Here is a 19,533-nt window from a genome sequence, read left to right as displayed (position 1 = left end):
TTCCTGCTCCATTCAACACATGCTGACTACCTCATACCATCCTCCAACCAATGGTCTGACAGAGCAGTTAAACCATACTCTTACCGATATGCTGTCCAAGTACGCTTCCAAGGACCACCACGACTGTGATACTGCCCTTCCTTACGTAACATTTCCGTACATTTCTTCCCAGCACGACACCGCCGGATTTTCTCCATTTTATTTACAGTACGGTCGCGAACCTACCTTGCCCCTAGATGCGGCACTTGCTCCTGCTGCGATCTCAACAAGCGAGTATGCGCGCGACGCCATCGCCCTCGCCGACCATGCACGCCAGCTTGCCCATGCTCGACTGACGGCCTCACAAACCACTCAGCAGTGTCAGTACAATGCCCGCCATCGTGACGTACGGTTTTCTCCGGGTACACTCGTGCTCCTGCGGTCGCCCTCTGGACACGTCGGACTTTCAGAGAAGCTCCTTTGGCGCTAAACAGGGCCCTACCACGTACTGCGCCAGGTGACGCCTGTGACGTTTGAAATTGCTCCTGTGGGTTCAGCCTCGTCCTCTCATCTGGCATCTAGTGCTGTTGTGCATGTCAGTAGGCTCAAGGCCTACTACATGGCTTCCGAGTCCAGTGTTTAGTCGCTCCGGTACGGCGCTTTTGCCACCAGGGGTAGTGCTACGAGCAGTATTATTAACAGAGGTGAGCAGGGTGAAGACGATGACGACGATTAGAGGCTAGCGTGGGCTGTTGCCTCTTGGCCAAGCGCGGCGTATTTTCTTGTAGATATACTTGTACATTGCTTTTCATCTGCGTCTTCCTACGTAACAATATTATGTTTTCTTTTATTATATGGCATTTAGGAAATGGTGTCTGCTTTAATTGGCGCCGGCTACTCGTTTTCAAATAGGCATTTAGGAAAAAGAAATAAATAATAACAAAAATAGATCATAACAACAGTAATTCCGGTATCTAATTCCGGTAAGTACACTGATGTCACAGCATAAGTGAAAGACAAATCCAAATCATAAAAACACATTCTAGCGACGTAAGTAGACTAATGCCACACTAAAACAAATTCAACTCATTAACACAGCAACGCAGAGTCCTGTCACATATGTGTACTTACGTAAACACAAAGTCCGGTCACTTAGCCTAAACTAACGGCACATAAGGAATCACAGATTAAGTTTTATGAAGTTACAGAAGCTAGGCATTGGAATGGCCAAAGCCAGGTAAAAAAAAACATAAAATGCGCTATCACATCTAAACACTCTATTCAATATCTTCCGAGAATATCTCTCGCTTCTAGAAATCTTCGAAGGGCCAGTAACGCTCATCTTTGCAATGAGTTTGTTGGCCAAAGACCTAAGATCGACCTGTGGCTGAAGGGCCTGCGACCTAATGCCACTAAATCAAGTGCTAAGCGTCGTATGTGTGTGTCGTGTCATGGACATTCTAGCAGAATATGCTGTACATCTTCATCAGCGTGGCCACAAGTGCATTCTACACTATCAACTCTTCAAATTTTATGTAGAAAGTGTTTTGTGTACGCGGTACCGAGATACAGACGGTGAATCAGCGCTTCAAAGGCTCTGGTTGCATTTAGTGTGCACAGGATTTGGAATCGAAGTGATGGGTCAATGAGAAATACATGGACACTTTTCATGTTTTGATCAAACCATGTCACTTTACAACCACGGGCTGATATCTGTCTCAGTATGCGGCGCAATGCGGCCTCTGTTAGAGGCCGACCATGTGTGGAGTTATTAACATGTGCTTGTCCAACTGCCTTATCTGTTGCAACACACCCAGGGATATAGGAGTGGCCAGGTAGCCATAGAAACGTTAGTGTGCAGTTTTCTTCACTTGATGTTGTGAGTTCTATAGGTATCTCGTTAACTAATGACAAATTTTGTGAATTGCTGACGTCACTGTGAAGTGAAGACAAAGCTCTCTGCGAGTCACAAAGAATGACCCCTTGTTCCCCTTTTTGCATTGAATTTATGTAGCGTAGCAAAGACAATATTGCAAAAAGCTCTGCTGTTGTTTATGACGTAACGTGAAATAGTTTAAATGTTTGTATTTCGTTCCATTCTGGAATGACAAAGCCAGCTGCAGAATAATGTTTTAGGCAAGAACTCTTTGTATACGCTTGAGTAAAGCCAGGGTATCGAACGTATATTTGGTATAACGCCAGTTGTGCGCCTACCATAAACATATCTCGTTTGCGAATCATTCCCTCAATCAAAAGTTCAATTTTTAGAGCTCCGAGTCGCCATGGAGGGCAAGAGGTATCTGAGAACCAAAATTCGAGAAGTTGTAGTAGATCTTTGTGCGCCTGAATCATCGGATTCATGTTGGCCCTGTCTCTCTCAATTAATGCACATGCTAGTGGGTGCCTTTTGTGCTGCACTGAAACGCAATGCCGCATAACCTCGAGCATACCGGAATCTTGGAAGAACGCCAACATAATCCTAATCCATCAGAAAGGGGACGCCAAAGATTTGAAAAATTATAGACTCATCAGCATACTGTCCGTTGCCTTCAAAGTATTTACTAAGGTAATCGCAAATAGAATCAGGAACACCTCAGACTTCTGTCAACCAAAGGACCAGGTAGGATTTCGTAAAGGCTACTCAACGATAGATCACATTCACACTATCAATAAGGTGATAGAGAAATGTGCGGAATAAAACGAACCCTTATATATAGCTTTGAATGAATGAATATATGATGTTTATTGGCGCAAGGGCCAGGTGTGGCCAAAGAGCGCCATGCTAGATTTCATTGCTTTCATTGCTTACGAGAAAGCGTTTGATTCAGTCGAAACTTCAGCAGTCATGGAGGCATTACGGAATCAAGGTGTAGACGAGCCGTATGTAAAAATACTGAAAGGTATGTATAGCGGCTCCACAGCCACCATAGTTCTCCATAAAGAAAGCAACAAAATCCCTGTAAAGAAAGGCGTCAGACAGTCAGACAGGGAGATACGACATCTCCAATGCTATTCACAGCATGTTTACAGGAGGTATTCAGAGGCCTGGAGTGGGAAGAATTGGGGATAAAAGTTAATGGAGAATACCTTAGTAACTTGCGATTCGCTGATGATATTGCCTTGCTTAGTAACTCAGGGGACCAATTGCAATGCATGCTCACTGACCTGGAGAGGCGAAGCAGCAGGGTGGATCTAAAAATTTATCTGCAAAAAAACTAAAGTAACTCCCAAAATGCATTTCTGGTGCTTTATGCCCAGGCCGTGTTCATCCGGTTGCTCAAATAGAAGTGTTACAGGCGAAGGTCTGTGCGACTTGCAATGAGAATGTCATAAAGATGGATGAGAATGAACGGGAGTCCGCACGTAACATCGTCCATGAGCCTTTGAAAAGCTTGCGCCACATTCTGTAAACCGTAAGGCATGCAGACAAACTCAAATAGGCTAAATGGAGTAATGATTGCTGTCTTCGAAATGTCGCAGGGTTCGACAGAAATTTTATGGCACACACTGATCAAATTGATCTAGCTGTATATTTTGATTCCTGCGAGATGAGTGCCCAAGTCATATATCTGAGGAAGGGGATATTGATCCGGAGTAGTGACAGCATTGAAAGCTCTGTATCACTGCAAGGCTGCCAGTCGCCACGGTCTTGTTCTGGAAACTGATGGACAGGTGAAGACGTATTGCTGGAGGAACGACGAATAACGCCGAGCTGAAGCATGCGTTCCATCTTACCGCGGGCGTCTTCGAACCTATGTGAACGTGTTCCGATAGGTGTGCGAGGGGTGGTGATAAGATATATGTGTCACCTTGTGCTTCACGGGCAGCGCATTGTATCAGGGATTTGTGAGTTGCGGGTACTCAGCAAGTATCTTGTCGTACGTTGAGACCAGCCGAAGCGTGCTGATACCAAATGAGGTCAGGTTGGACGGCAGGCCAAGTATATCGAGTGACAGGACGTTAACCTCTATACGCCAATCGCGAACGCGTGTCTACGTTGAAATGGCTAAGGACGTTTGCACGCAGTATGGCAAAGCTGACGTTTGCGATCCCAAAAACCCATCTGCGCAAGCGCCGGAGTCCAATGTCTAGCGTTACTGACCACGGCCCATACGACGAGATGGAAGTGCTGTTTGATGCGTGGAGCATGGGTGTGGACTTGCCGCGTTGGCTATTTCCAGCCGTGGCAGGAACAATAGACACCTGGGCTAGGGTGTCGACGACGAGTAGGGGGCCGGGGATGCGGTGGACTACGCAGAATGGGCGGCTTGCGCGAGGGCCGATGTCGCATGCCGCCGTTAGCGACTTCCTGGTGCGTTTCCTGTCCACGAACAGGGGTGGGTGAAGCGACTTGCCTGTTCGCGAAAGCTACGGTGATTCCACTACAACAGCCGCGACGAGTCTCTAGGTTCACCGCGAGACTGTCAAGGCGAATGGTTGTGCTGATTTTAGCCGCCAGTGTTGGCCCCCGTCGTCAGCTTCTCCAGTGAACTGGTAAGGCGTTCGACTGTTTCCTCCAGGCGCGAGAGTCGGTCTCCTGGCTCTGAGTCTCCCGCATTGGCGATAGGTAAGTGTGCCGCAGACGAGCAGTCTCACATGCGGTCAGCGAGTGCACTTAGCCGATGGAGACTCTCGTCGGAACTCTCGAGTACCATAGGTGCGGTCTGTGGGAGGTGTTGCAGGAACAGCTGGCGCAAAGTTGTAGGCTGGCTCTCGTTTGAGGAGTGCTCACACAATAACTGACGCAACCGTTGCCGGAGTTGTAAAGGTTGTTGGCGGCCGAGTTCCTCGTGGACAAGCTGTTGGAGCCTACTCTGTTGCGATGGCTCGAGGCGCTGCAGGACCGCACGTTTCAGGTCGTTGTATGCAGTGGCCGAAGGCGTATGCGCAAGAAAGTCGGCTATGGCATCTCCGACATTCAGGTTCTTTGTTGCCTGTGAATTATTGCGCCAGATTAGAAAACGGGCCTTTACTTGTATTAAGCAAGCTCGGGGATTATTGTGCCAAAAGCTGGGAAGCTGAAGCTCTGCAGCGACGACAGGAGACGTAATATCGTGGCCTCGCCTCTGTCAGCCGGAGTACGAGCAGCGTTATCCATGGCTAGCGTTCGAAAAAAACGTAAGTATCCTAGGTAACCACTTGTTAGGAGCTTAGTATGGCGGAGGTAAAGAATAGATGTTTTGACAGATTGACAACGGAGAGTCGACTGACTTTATTCAAAAGTAAAAGCAGGTTTGCCGAGCGGCCGTGGTGGCGCCCCAGTCGGGCGGCCACCTCGGTTCCAACAAACAGTGGAGGGCAATGATCCCCGCGGTGAGGCACACTGGATTTCTGGAGCAAGGGGCAATACCCTCACCCCCCCCCCCCCCTTTGCGAGGTAATGAAGTGACGGACGGTCGTTACAGCCTAGTTTGAAGAACGAAGATGACGCTTAGGATTTGACAAACACCTGGCATGCTACACGGCCAATTACGACCCGCTGTTTGCAGGCCTGCCTAGAGCTTATTACCACAAGGCCCGCACTAGCAGCAGTTCGACAGCCGTTTAGGATTTCCAAAAATTTGAGGCCCTCAGGTTGAAACTCCGCAGCCATGTAGCCAGCTACGGATGAGTGGATCAGTCCGTCGGCGGAGGCCGGCCGAGCTTTGCGGACTCTCTATGCAGTCTATGCCTTTGGGTAACTTGTTCTTGGGCTAGTTCCATAATACTGCGCATACGCACATGTTTGTCATGGGAAAGAAACGGAACTAAAGAACTGCATCTCGCATTCAAGTATAAAAACAGAAGGCACGGAGTCCGTCAGTCGCACAACTCTTTGTCTACTTGGAAGCGAGATGGCGATATCTTTTCTTTTTTTCTTTGTTTCTTTTTTTCTTTGCTGTTATGAATTTCTGAATATGCACATTTCAGTGTACATTTCTAGGTCCACCTCCACCCCCCCCCCCACATACACACATACATCTGTGAACAATCAGCAAATGGAGGACCCGTGATATCTTGGAGGACTCGCGAACCGTTTTGTGTTCTTTGTGTTAATTACCAGTGGCACTAAAATAGCTTCGCCGAGATCTACGCCTTCGCTGTTGAGTCGGGCATCCTCTGCACTGTGGCGGAAGCCCTACTCTCCCCACTTCTAGGGAACAGCCTATTCACTGCTGTCCCCCCCACCTTTTAGGTGAATGAGCCAATCTTAGTAAATAAACCTTGAAATATTCATCATATAGCGTCAGATAAGTATCACTAATAAAGAAAGCGTCGCTTCACATAGTTTTGACCAGGGCATGGCTTTTTCCACCTGCATGGGTTTTTGTTCTTCTTTTATTGCTTGGTGGCCGTAATGTTAGTTTTTCAATATATTGCAAGGAATACAAAAAAGAAACTTTATATACTTACCATTAGGGCCGTTCCATTGATTCGGATAGCTAGCGAATAGTATGAGCCAGCTGTGATGTCCGGTACACCAAAAGCGACAACATTGCCTGTCTCTTCGTAGTGATAGCCTGTCCGCACCTTGCCCATAGAGTCTATACTCATATATATGAAATATTTGGTGTTGTCGGCGCTTTCCCAAACCACTCTAACTTCAGGCGAATCAATCCTGAAACAGAAGGCGGAAAAATTAATTGCATTATGGCGGCATGCGCGAAACCTAACAACATCAGGCGCTAAACCAAAGAGTGCTGTTATTGCATTTCGTCGACTTGGTTTGTTGTTGTTTTTATTGCATTTATTTGCTCGCTGAATGCACCCACAAATATGAGCTATGTTCCAGTACACGGATGCACCATCTCGATTCAGCAAGAGAGGTATCACATTAGGTCGTGAGCTCTAGAAGGTTTGGCAAGGTGCACTTTTGTATTTTTATCGCAGTGCAGTGGCTTGCAATACATTGCAACCGCACTGTAGCGGCTAACATGCATGGAACGTAATCGCGCAACAGATGACGCGTCTTCTTATATCGGAAGTTTCTCAAACGGAAGGTTTTCACTTTTTGTGGGGGGGGGGGGGAGGAGGGGCTGGGGCCCGACCAGCTGTCCGAACTATATATATATATATATATATATATATATATATATATATATATATATATAAGAAGCCAACAAACGAACTTAGCAAGCGCACCCCAGGATTAGGTCTAGTAGTGACTCATAAATTCCCCAGAAAGTAGATGGCAGAAAGACCGGCGTCGTGGTAGCTCAATTGGCCGAACAACGCACGCGTAATGCGAAGAGGCGGGATGGCTCCCCATTTGCGGCAAGTTCTGTTTCAATACAGTGTCAATTTCATGAATTTATCATTTCTTTATTTCGATGACTAAGTACAAGTAATTTTCCCTGGTTCGTCCGTGGTATCGTTGTTTGTTGCCCCCCGTTCTTATGATATGCTTATTAAATAAAAATCTGGCCCCTCGAATAATCCCCCAATCTGTTCGTTCACGTATATATATATATATATATATATATATATATATATATATATATATATATATATATATATATATATATATATATATTGTGAGACGAGGTTTAGGCAGCCAGTCTCTTCTTTATTCCCCCGAGACAGAGCCCCACCACCAGGCCCCAAAACGGTGATGATGAGTATGTACAGGTGAGAATACGAAGCGTATGAATAATGCTCACACTAATTTCCCCGCACGCGCAAGCGGCCAGCCAGGCCGCGACTTAGCCAGGAGGGGAACGCCGAACGAATCGTTTTAGGCGCGAAACGTGAACGATCTCCGAACCACGACAACGATGGTCGGAAGAAACGTCTGCGGGAGTAACGCGATAGTTCACGGGGGATGTTTGTTCGTTAATAATATAGGGTCCAAGAAAGCGGGATTCAAACTTCTCGCACAAACCGGGTGCACGAATGGGCGTCCAAAGAAGCACTTCCTCTCCGGGACGAAAGGAGACGTCGCGACGAGAGATGTCGTAAAGTTGCTTGCGATCTAGCTGACTGACTTCTGTGTTGAAACGAGCACGTTGACGGCATTCCTCAAGTCTCGAAACGAACTGTTCGGGTGTACTGTCTGAGGGGTTAGTTGGAGCATTGAAGAAAGCGGCGTCGATGGTGAATGTCGGTGAACGGCCGAAAACTAGGTAGAAAGGTGAGTATCCCGTAGTTCGTTGGATAGCGGTGTTGTGAGCAAAAGTCACGAAAGGTAAAAGTTTGTCCCAATTGTCGTGGTTTGGCCCGATATACATCGATATCATATCTATTAGTGTGCGATGAAATCGCTCGGTTAAGCCATTTGTTTGTGGGTGATATGCGGATGTCGTCTTATGAACTGTGCCACAAGCTCCGAGTATTTCTGCGAGCATTGTTGACATGAAAGTGTTGCCGCGGTCGCTTAACAGTACACGAGGGGCACCATGGCGCAGCACAATGGCATCTAGAAAGAAGGTGGCGACGTCGGAGGCTGAACTAGAGCGTAGAGGAGCGGTCTCTGCGTAACGTGTGAGCTGGTCAACAGCTGTCACGACCCATCGATGACCCGCTGGCGTTATGGGCAGGGGGCCGACTAGGTCTATCCCAACGATGGCAAACGGTGTCTCGGGACATGGGATGGGCTGTAAAAGCCCAGCAGGAGGCGAAGTCGGTCGTTTCCGCCGTTGACACTGAACGAAAGAAGCGACGTACTTGGCCACAAAGGTAGACATGCCTGGCCAAAAGAAACGGCTCCTAACGCGGTGGTATGTTTTGTGGAATCCCAAATGGCCAGCAGATGGGTCGTCGTGCAAGGCTTCAAGGACTTGTGTGCGCATCGAGCGTGGAAGAATAGGTACCCAGCTGTGTCCGTCGGAGTTGTATATGTAGCGGTACAGCACATCGTTGTCAAGCTTAAATAGTCGCAGTTGTCGACGTAATCTGGCATTTGGTGCAGATGTAGTTCCGCACAGGCGTTGGATGATGCTGTCGCAGTACGGGTCAGAACGTTGACACGAGGCGAGGTGAGTGAGGTGATTGGAAGATAACGTGTCAGTAACCGTGAGAGGTAATAACGGTAATAACGGGAGTGACGACTTAGTCTCATCAAGTGGCGAGCAATGGAGAAGTGTACTCGAAGCTAATAATGGCAGCGGGCAGCGAGAGAGAGCGTCGGCATCTTGATGCTTTTTCCCAGACTTGTAGACAACGTCAAAGTCGTACTCTTGTAAGCGTACCACCCAGCGACCAAGTCGTCCGGACAAATTTTTGATTGACGACAACCAGCATAAGGCGTGGTGGTCGGTTATGACCATGAAATGGCGTCCGTAAAGATATGGTCGAAATTTTTGGATCGCCCAAACAACTGCGAGACATTCCTGTTCTGTGATCGAGTAATTCGTTTCGGCAGGTGTTAGTGCGCGACTGGCATAGGCAACAACTCTCTCTCGTGAGGTGGTATCACGCTGTAAAAGTACAGCACCGATCCCATGGCCACTAGCGTCGGTGTGCAAGCAAGTTGGTGCGTTGTCATCGAAGTGACAGAGGACAGGGTCACTGGTTAATGCCTGCTTGAGGGCTTGGAAAGAAAGTTCGCATTCATCTGTCCAAGGGAAAGCAGTGCCCGACGTGAGCAACTTGTGTAGCGGCGACGCCATGGCTGCAAAATGACTGATGAAGCGGCGGAAGTAGGATGCCATCAATGAAAACGCGCGCAGTGCAAACACTGGAGGGCTGAACAAGAACTGCATTAGCACAACGAAGGGGAGGGCCATTATACGGTGTCTTCACTTTTCGCAATCGAGAACACAAGTCAGCACTAATAACGGAAAGCGAAGCACCTGTGTCAACCAAGGCTTCGATTCGGACACCTTCAACAAACACCAAAAGTACATTTGACGGGCGCTCCGGAGGCGTTTCACGTTGTCCAAAAGATGCGGCTTTCCCTCCTGAAACTGCACCATTTAGTTTTCCGGGCGGTGATCGGAGGACGAAGTAGCCGGTCGTAGAGGGGAAGAAGAGCGCCGCATCGGTGATGGAGAGCGACGACGCGGGAAACGCGATGAACTGGCAGTGTTGAAGTCCTGTGGAGATGGGGAACGTGGTGGATAATAAACGTAGTCAGAACGCCGACGTCGTGGTACAGGGCCATAAAACTGATCCCTTTCAAAGCCGTCATAGCCACGTCTTTCATCTTGCTGACGGCGTCGGCAAAACCTGGAAATGTGGCCACGGATGCCGCAGTAGTAACAAACCGGTCGAGGTGGGCTCCATGCGTTATAAGACGGAACAGGCGATGGTCTTGCAGTGATAGGATTCAGGGACATGAGCGGGGCAGGTGCCTGTTGTGGTGGCTGCTGGTGGGGTGGCGCTATAGAGGCAACCTGAGCGTACGTTGGCGTATGGATAGGGTGCGGGCTCGTGATTTGCGGGGAGGTCACGGCAGCTAGCTCTTCCCTCACGATATGGCGTAGGCCGCCACCAGGAGGCGTCAGATGAACCTCAGGAGGGTTTGACGAAGCTTGGGCGTGCAGTTCCTCACGGATGATGGAGCGAATCAAAGCACGTAGCTCGCTGTCGTTGGACGCCGTGAAATCAGATGTGTCAGGGTGTAAGCGGAGCATATGAAGGTCATCGAGACGCTGACACGTACTGATTATGTCGGCGACGGTAGTGGGATTCAGCACTACAAGAGCATTGAATGCCGCAGTCCCAATACCCTTGAGCAGGTGGCGTACACGGTCACTCTCTGCCATCGAGGTGTTCACGCGGCGGCAGAGGGCGAGGACGTCCTCTATGTACGAAGTGTAGGACTCGCCTGAGTGCTGTACACGCTCAGCAAGCTTCTTCTTAGCGATATCGGAGCGGACAGACGAGTTCGCGAAAATCTGGCGTAGCTGGTGTTTAAAGATGCTCCAGTTGACCAAATCGAGCTCATGATTGTAAAACCACGTTTTCGCAACTCCGGTTAGGTAGAAGGCGACGTGAGCAAGTTTTGCTGATTCGTTCCAGTGGTTAAAGTCACTCACGCGCTCGTATAGCTCCAACCAATCTTCAACGTCGTCACCTGGAAGCCCAGCAAATACCGGTGGATCCTTCTGAGGGGTGGTGACTGTCCAAGAAGGGGTTCCCGCAGGAGTCGGCAAGGTGGATGTCGTGGTACTGGTCTGCTGGTCTTGCGACATGGTCGAGTGCAGTTGGTAGAGGCGGCGACCCGAGCGGAGCTCCAGGGATGTAGCGTAGGTGAAGCTGGAGAGAGACCGGGAGCGAGAGGGCGAAGGGACCGGACAGCACACTCCACCACTTGTGAGACGAGGTTTAGGCAGCCAGTCTCTTCTTTATTCCCCAGAGACAGAGCCCCACCACCAGGCCCCAAAACGGTGATGATGAGTATGTACAGGTGAGAATACGAAGCGTATGAATAATGCTCACAATATATATATATATATATATATATATATATATATATATATATATATATATATATATATATATATATATATATATAAGCACAAGAAAAAGATCTGGAGGTCCGGTGCTTCGGTAGTTGAAGAGACGAAGGAGCACACTTACGAAAATTGCATTTTCATTGGTTTAACGTTTCGGCCGTGGCACGGCCTTCGTCAGAATAAACCCGACGGAGGCTGTGCCATGGCCGAGCGGTTAAGCCATGATAAATGAAACTTTTCAACTGCATATATATATATATATATATATATATATATATATATATATATATATATATATATATATACATACATACATATACCTCGTAGTAGGAGACAGTTCAACTTAGCAGCTTGAGTCCTCTCCCATCACCCCGAATCTGGCGTCTCTCGGTGGCGTAATCTTGTTTCGTCTAATTGATGTATACTTCGCAACCAGTAATACTGCTTCCTGTTTCCGGCTAAACTGCAGCCTTTCTATTTTTTTGTTCTTTTTCTGTGAGGCCATGTATCGGCGCTCCTGCGCATGACACGCATGACTGCTGCTGATTCTGATTTGAGTGAATCCGGCTTGGCCTCATTTGGGTTACGGAGTGAATTATACAGGGTTCCGCAATTATCATGCACCAAGAAAAAAAGAGCAGTTTCGTTACTCGAAGACAACCTAGTGTATATTGTTTCCAGTAAAGTGGACTAGCCGCCTGTAATTATTTCGCTCTTGAAATTTATTTCGGCAATTGCAATTAATTATCTCATTCTAGAAGTACTGTCCAAATTATCAAAATGTCAATGAGGCATTTGTTGGCACCCCAATGCACCCCCAATTGCCATTTAATGCTGTGTCTTCAGCGACGTACTAGTTGCGTACAATTTTTTTCCGACTGGCAAACAAACCTCGCGAAATATGGTAAATACCACGTGACTGCACTCCCACCGGCATCATAAAGCAGCGCCCTCAAATAAGCTGATTGAAAGCAACTCATTTGCCTGTCGCAAACAGGAAGAGGCAACGCGTCACCTTAATAATGATACGGAAGGAGCACCAACAGCACGTTTCGTGGCTTTGCCACTATTCCTTCATGCCTACGTCACACTTATTATCCGTCTCTCAAGGCCGGCTGTCGCGGCTTGTCCCCCATTCGCCGTCGGCGCGAAGTCCTCGACAGGGTATGCAAGCTGGTTGGCAGTTATAGGTACTCAAACGAACACAGCGAAGGAGATAGAGTCGGGAGAAAGAGATAAAAAACATTTATCGACTGACAACGACACACAATTTAAACGAAACACAAATAAACACAAGAACACTAGCACACATGCACTTAATCTAGATCAATAATGAAGACTATAGAAATCCAACTAACAGTAAGCATTAAATATAGAAATTAACACTACAGAAAGCACCCTTAACGGTGGTAAAATAAACAGAGTTCAAAAGAAAACAAATGATGGCATACGCATGGCCGGACAGCAGCAGAAAGTCCATAAAGCGTGTAGTCGACTGCATAGTTTTCCCAAAGAACGCTAGCAAGCCGACCTCGTTGCTGTGGATGCGATTGCTGGGCTGGGTTTCCCGGGAGTCTATGTCTGACGTCTTCCCTCGAGCAGGTTGAGCTAACTTGAGGGGAACTACCGTGAGCTTCGTTGCGCACGATGGTTTGTCGTCTCGTACATCAATTAGTAACTCACAGTTCAGACGCGGCTTGGCGACCCAGGTAATGCTGGACGGCACTAGATACTCTACGCTTCTCAGGAGATTGCAGGCCCAGCTTCTAGACTGCTTAGTTCTGCCTAAAGCCTGCGTTTAAATAACTTCTCCTTTCCCTAGTTCCCTGTGTTGGGGAACGGCAGATATCGGGGACGATCCAATCAAGTCCACCCAATTGTATCCTCCCCCCCCCCCCCCGCCAAGGTCTTCGCTGCGCCCCTTTTAATTAGATCGAGGGAACGCGTAATTCCCTCCTGCTGTAAGAGGTTGCGCACTTGTATTGCACAACGCAAGCACACCCTCGAGTCCGTGGCGGGCCTCTATTGCTCGTTCACAAACACGAGAGAAAGGATGGCAGCCGGCCATGTGGCGCTGTCGGCACACATACATTCTCTACAACTCGGGGACACAAGATCGCACAGAGACACCACATATTTCGCAGTATTCGCAGCCCCTGCCTTCTTAGCAAGCTTCTCTATGCACGCGCGGGCAGAGAATACACAACGGTTCCTACAAAATGTCGTCGGGGCATCATGGCCGCGCCGACGTCAAAAAGACAATGATCTCTAAAACTGTCTTCGACTTCTTTCGGCCACTTGCCTGAGTAACCGGCAATAACCGTCTGGCTCGTCGGTTCCTACTCCTACGATCTTTTGGTGCCCATTAATCGGTGTTTCGCCGAATCGAATAATGCCGCACCGTGACACCGACCGTTCAGGTTGATAAGAAAATCCCCTTGATAACGCGGCCGAAGCGCCGCTCCCACCACGCACGAAATACGCAATACAATGTAGCAGACAGTGCATGTTCCAAATCCCTGCTTCGCTCGCACGACATTGACAGAGTGCGCGCGCAGCTGTCTTTCACGCCAGAAACTTCCAAATTAAAGTGGCGGTTTTAGTTTTCATGAGAGTGTATATGTGCGGCAAAAATAGGTTCATGCCATAAAATAAAAGCGTAATAAACAGACCCGGAAGCGACCTACCTGTTTAGAAAAAACAGAAATGATGCGTTCAAGAAAACACATAACCGCTTATAAATGAGCCGAATTGGCAATCAGGACGCCTGCTAAAAAAAAAAAACGTCAGCGTTCAGTATGCCCTTATTATCTCATCACCAACAGCTCATCAAACACCAAACTCCTCACCAACAGCACAGTAGCGGATGCAGAAGTATTTGGATGAGATATCGAGTATGCGGAAGACTGTGTCAAGACTGAAAAGAGCGTCAGCCACCATTCCATCAGCACGGACATTGGCCGAGTCATCGAGGTATCTCAAAAGGACCTTCTAGAAATTATTCGTGTTCAGATGCACCTGCAACCTCCTGCCACGCACGTAAGACGCTGGACAAAACAGTTCCGTCAGTTTGCCCTTCCTGGCCATGTCAAATTCAATTTCTGCAATGTATAATTTTTTTTCTGTGAATCGAAACTTTTTCATTGAGCGTCCTTGTTACAGATCATTCTTCCTCATTGAAACATAAAAGTCAACCGATTCTTCGCTCATACTTAATACCAGTCGCTGTCTAGTTACGTAACGTATCTGTAGCAGTATTTTCTACTGTAGGTACGTTGCCATGTGCGATTCCCCTGCTGAAATAGTTGACGCAGCAGGCCCGGTCTCCACTCCTTACCCGGCCTCTAAGCCAGGAGGCCACGCTAGCGCGAGGCAAGTGAGCCCACGTTGCCCGTTTTCTAACATTATGAATCGGGTAGCAAAGGCTTCGCGCATCCTGCCAAGCCCTAGGAGCATATCAGAATTGCGCTGCGCCCAAGAGGCGGCTTGAATTTGGATAAAATTAGCTTTACTTAAGCGGGCAAAGCAACCAATAAATTGGCATGTCTAAGCCTGGAGCAAACGATGGATAATTCATTTTGACCAAATGTTATTCAAAACGTTTTGGTGGCCAGCAACCCCCTTAGAAAAAACGCAGAAAGATATGTGCACATGAAATCTATTACCGTGGCGCGTAATGCCTACGAGGCCGACGGTTATGAAATTGCTCCTAGCGATACGTGCAAGGGGGTTATCAGAAATGTATATATAGCCGATGGGTCGGCAGCCCATAGGGGAAACATTTTGAATGACCGCAACCCACTAGCGCTCGTCGTCAAGAGAATCAAGGATACTTGATCAGTTATCGTCTTCGACTGACTTCGTGTATGTAACTTTGTGAGATACGGACCTACCTGGTTTTCTATAGCGAAAACAAGTTGATGTATGCTACACCTGCGGCAGTATTGGTCATTGAGCCGACGTCTGCACGGCGCCTGGAACTACGGAATGTAGGGGCGGCGGTTTGCGTAACCCAAATGAATCGCATGTATGTGAGCCGAAATGCATGTTGTGCGGTGGCTTGCATAAAACGGGTGAAAAGGTGTGCAAAAGGCGGTACTTAATTCCATACGTGGTACGTGTGGGATGTCAGAAGCGCGCGAAAGAAGAGCGCACGAAGACACAGGTCGCTGAAGTGGAGCCGCAGGTGGCGAGCGGTCGCACCACATCCAGGGAGCGCACCCGCTCGCGCAGCCACTGCCACTCCCGGCGACGTGCGTCATCCAGACAACGAGGATCAAGCAGGAGTCACTGCTGCGCCAGGGGGCCGCAGGTGCGCTTCTCGTCTGGTGGAGGCGCTGACCCCTGGGCTGACAAAGTCAGAGGAAAAGAGAAGGACGCGGCCCAGCTGTCGTAAGGTAAGATTCGCAGTTCTGAGGGAGACGGAATTGTATCGCTAGAAAAGGAAAATAGCAGCCTCAGCGTGGCGGTCGATAGGCTTACACTAGAGCTAGTTGAGCTCTGCAGAGAAATCACTCGTAAGAAGTCCGCTGCGTCTGAGCGTCCGTCGGTTAATGAGGTTCCGAATTCTATGGAGGTGGTAACGCTAGAAGGCAGGGCCCACGCATGTCTGGCTCCCAAAACTAGGGCCCTTGATCAGTGGAACCAGTTGCAAACCAAGGCGAAGTCTTAGATTGAGGAGGCTCTCTCTGCCATCAGCGATAGCATAAGACATACCAACGACCGATTTAATCGAATTGAGTGTACCAAGGAGGAATCAGGAATCAGGCTGCAAAAGATTGAGACGTATCTTTATCAGACGGTTGTTCCGGTCATGGAGAAAACCTGTCCGAAAACGCTACCAAAGCCGTGCAGGTCTCTCAGTGACTCACAGTTGAATAAGATATCTGCAAATAATCAGGATGGCGCCGGCTAATAGGAATTTCAGAGCTTGGCGATGGAACTGCAGGCTAATCCGTCACAAAAAGGATGCTATTCTGCATTTAAATAAATCGGAGGCTGAGAAGCCACATACAGTTATGCTCCAGGAAGCACTGACGATCGACCTTTCCTTCGCGGGCTACAAGGTGGAGTCTTCTCGAGTAGATGGAGGCAGGGGTGTCCCCATTCTGATAAACAGGAAGATTTCTTATGTCCGACGTGAGCTCCGCACGCTACCCAGTAATGTTGAATTTATCGCGGTTGAGATTGTTCTTAACAGTTACGTAGCCAATAGCAGCGGCATATTTCTCCTCAATTCGTACAGCAGTCCTGAAAAATGAAATTCTGGTGTTTTACGTGCCAAAACCACTTTCTCATTATGAGGCACGCCGTATTGGAGGACTCCGGAAATTTCGACCACCTAGGGTCCTTTAACGTGCAGCTAAATCTAAGCACACGGGTGTTTTCGCGTTTCGACTCCATCGAAATGCGGCCACCATGGCCTTTACAGCAATCCTAGTGATTCCAGACAGCGCTTCAAGTCCATCCTAACCACGGTCACTAAACTTGCTGGGTCTGCTTGTTGGGGGACACTTCAACGCAGCTCATCAAGCGTGGCGCGTTACACCTACCCCACCGGCAAAGGCTGTGGACTCACGCTTCTGACCTTAGTCTAACTCTGATTACGGACACCGACCATCCAACTAGAGGCTGTACATCCTCGCGCAGGGGTTCTACTCCCGACTAAACTTTTGTCAGGGCGATAGCGGAGTCAATTTGGAACAATACCAACATTGACCTGGGTAGTGACAATTACATAATAACAATAAACTCTAGAGTGCCCCTGTAAAGCTAATGGATATAGGCTGATTGATTGAGATTAATTACTAAATTGAGAACCCCCGAAAGCTCACCCCCAGCTACGGCTGATCCGCCGCTAGAAAGTTGGATGGAGCAACTCGGCTCTGACATCAGGGCGTCGGAGAGGGTTCTTGTCATGGACGTCCAAACTGGTAAGATGGACTTCAGGCTCGCTCACCTCCTCGAGGCCAGGAAATACATATTAGCAGGCTGGAAAGGTCAACAGTTGAACAGGATACTTACGAGAAGAATATCGATATTGACTAAGGAAATCGAGGAACACTGTAGAGTTCTATGCAAGTTTGTCTCCCTGGACGAGGTGTGTGTCTCCCTGGATGGCAGACTCCGCAAAGGCGGTGCCTGGGGCTTCTTGAAACATCTCTTCAATGAGAGCCGCTCCATGTCCACACCTGCTCAACGGTCGCTACTATACACAATTATTCACAAGGCGAGAAAGAAAGTGGCGGATGACAAGCTGTTGGATGACCTAGCTAGTCTGTACCTCCCGCTCAAGAGTACGCACTCGTTCAACCCCCTTTTGGTCGAGTACTCGGGGTCTCCCAATCACGCCCTCGACGAAGATTTCTCGGAGAGTGAAATTTGCCTTGTGATTCAGGAACCGATGGTTTAGGCCCTGATGGAATCGATTCAGGATGGTACTGGCGATTCAGGCCCTGATGGAATCTCCAACTGAGTTCTGGGCAACCTCGAAGACAATTCTGTCAGTCACCTAACCAGGCAAATCAACCGAATCTGGAAAGAGGGCGATATTCCGAAAGAATGGAAGCACGCACGTACGGTACTCATTCCCAAGACGGGCAAACCTCTTGGGATTGCAAACGTTAGATCGATCTCTCTGACTTCATGGCTCGGTAAAGTTGCGGAACATGTCGTGCTCAACCAGCTCTCGAACCATGTGGAGGAGAGCGAACTTCTTTTCCGTACACCATGACCAGATTCAGGCCAGGACTTTCGAAGCTTTGCTTAGAATTAAGAAGACTCTCATAGAGATAGTGACTTGCGGTACAAGAGTCATGCTCGCTCTTGATGTAAAGAAGGCTTTCGACACTGTGCGCCACGCGGCAATTCCTCGGGCCATTTCGGATGTTAATCTTTATGAACGCTTTTTTTTGCTATATTCTATCTTTTCTGAGCGACAGAACCGCTTCCTTGCACATTATAATTTTATGGGCTAGGTGACAGGGCCACGCCACAGGGCTCCGTATTGTCTCCTTTCCTGTTCAATCTGGTCATGGTGAAGCTGCTCAAAACATTACTGGACATTGATGGGGGTCGGGCACACCATTTATGCCGATGATGTTACTATATGGATCACTTGGGGCTGCGACGGGCAGTTGAAGGCTCCAATGCAGGATGCTATTAGGGTCACGGAACTCTGCCTCTCTCGAGCGGGCCTCAAATGCTCGTCGGGAAAAATCGGAATTGCTGTTTTACTCTCCTTCGAACCAAGAACGAAACCTTAAAGACTGGGAGCACAACAAGTAGGCGTCATATCGTGCTCTTTGACATGAATGGTAACCGTATCCCTCAAGTAGGGTCGATCAGAGTCCAAGACTAACTATTCAAAATAACGGTTCCAGTAGCTTGACGATATAAAAGATCATTGGTAAAGTGGAGAATGCTCTACGAATGTTTCGACTCATTGTCAATAGAAATATAGGCATGTGCGAGTAATGTGCCATTAGGCTCGTTCACGCTTTCGCCCTTTGTCATATTGCTTATGTTGCGGCTATGCTCGACTGGAAGAAAAGAGAAGAGAAACCACTCTCTACCACCATCCGTCGAATCATCAAGGTAGCCCCTGGGGCTACTATTCAACGCACTGACTGAGCTGTTTTTCGAAACTAGGAGTCAGGCACCTATCCATGAAGGGGGGGGGGGGCGCCCCCCACCCCCCGACATTAGGCGGCATACCCCCTCCCCCTCCCACCCACGCCAAACACATTCCTAAAGCGCCGACAAATCATATTCGGCGGTCAACATTTTCTGCCTTTCACAGCGAAAGCTGTGCACAACTAATCCTGCGTGTATAGTTTTTTTCGGCGTCCTTCAACAGAAAAAATCATGTGGGCCGATCCAGGTGATAGGAAAGAAGTAGTTCAAGCTCAATGGCACATATGCCGTGGGCTCTGGAACCTGTAAAGCGCATTTCGGGCTCTTCGGGATTGGCCAACGTATGGGGAGTGCTTAACGCCTGCTTTACCTCCGCAGCGGGTCGGCCAGTCATTGCATTACCTTCGGGATGCACCCCAGTATGGGGAGTGCTTAACGCCTGCTTTACCTCCGCAGCGGGTCGGCCAGTCATTGCATTACCTTCGGGATGCACCCCAGTATGGGGAGTGCTTAACGCCTGCTTTACCTCCGCAGCGGGTCG

General features: G+C 48.6%; 1 protein-coding gene across 3 annotated transcripts in view; it reads right to left on the bottom strand.

Moving 5' to 3' along the window:
* LOC135912586 (uncharacterized) overlaps positions 1–19,533 on the bottom strand; it is a 254,346-nt gene that overhangs the window by 195,581 nt on the left and 39,232 nt on the right. For all 3 annotated transcript variants that reach the window (XM_065445081.2, XM_065445082.2, XM_065445080.2), the window contains exon 4: positions 6,373–6,577. In XM_065445081.2, the coding sequence (XP_065301153.2) occupies positions 6,373–6,577 (205 nt within the window). The remainder of the gene's footprint in view (positions 1–6,372; positions 6,578–19,533) is intronic.

This window comes from Dermacentor albipictus, chromosome 9, assembly GCF_038994185.2.
Source record: "Dermacentor albipictus isolate Rhodes 1998 colony chromosome 9, USDA_Dalb.pri_finalv2, whole genome shotgun sequence".
NCBI lineage: Eukaryota > Metazoa > Arthropoda > Arachnida > Ixodida > Ixodidae > Dermacentor > Dermacentor albipictus.
The sequence above is the reverse complement of the archived record's forward strand: the minus strand, read 5'-3'. Positions and strand labels throughout refer to the sequence as shown.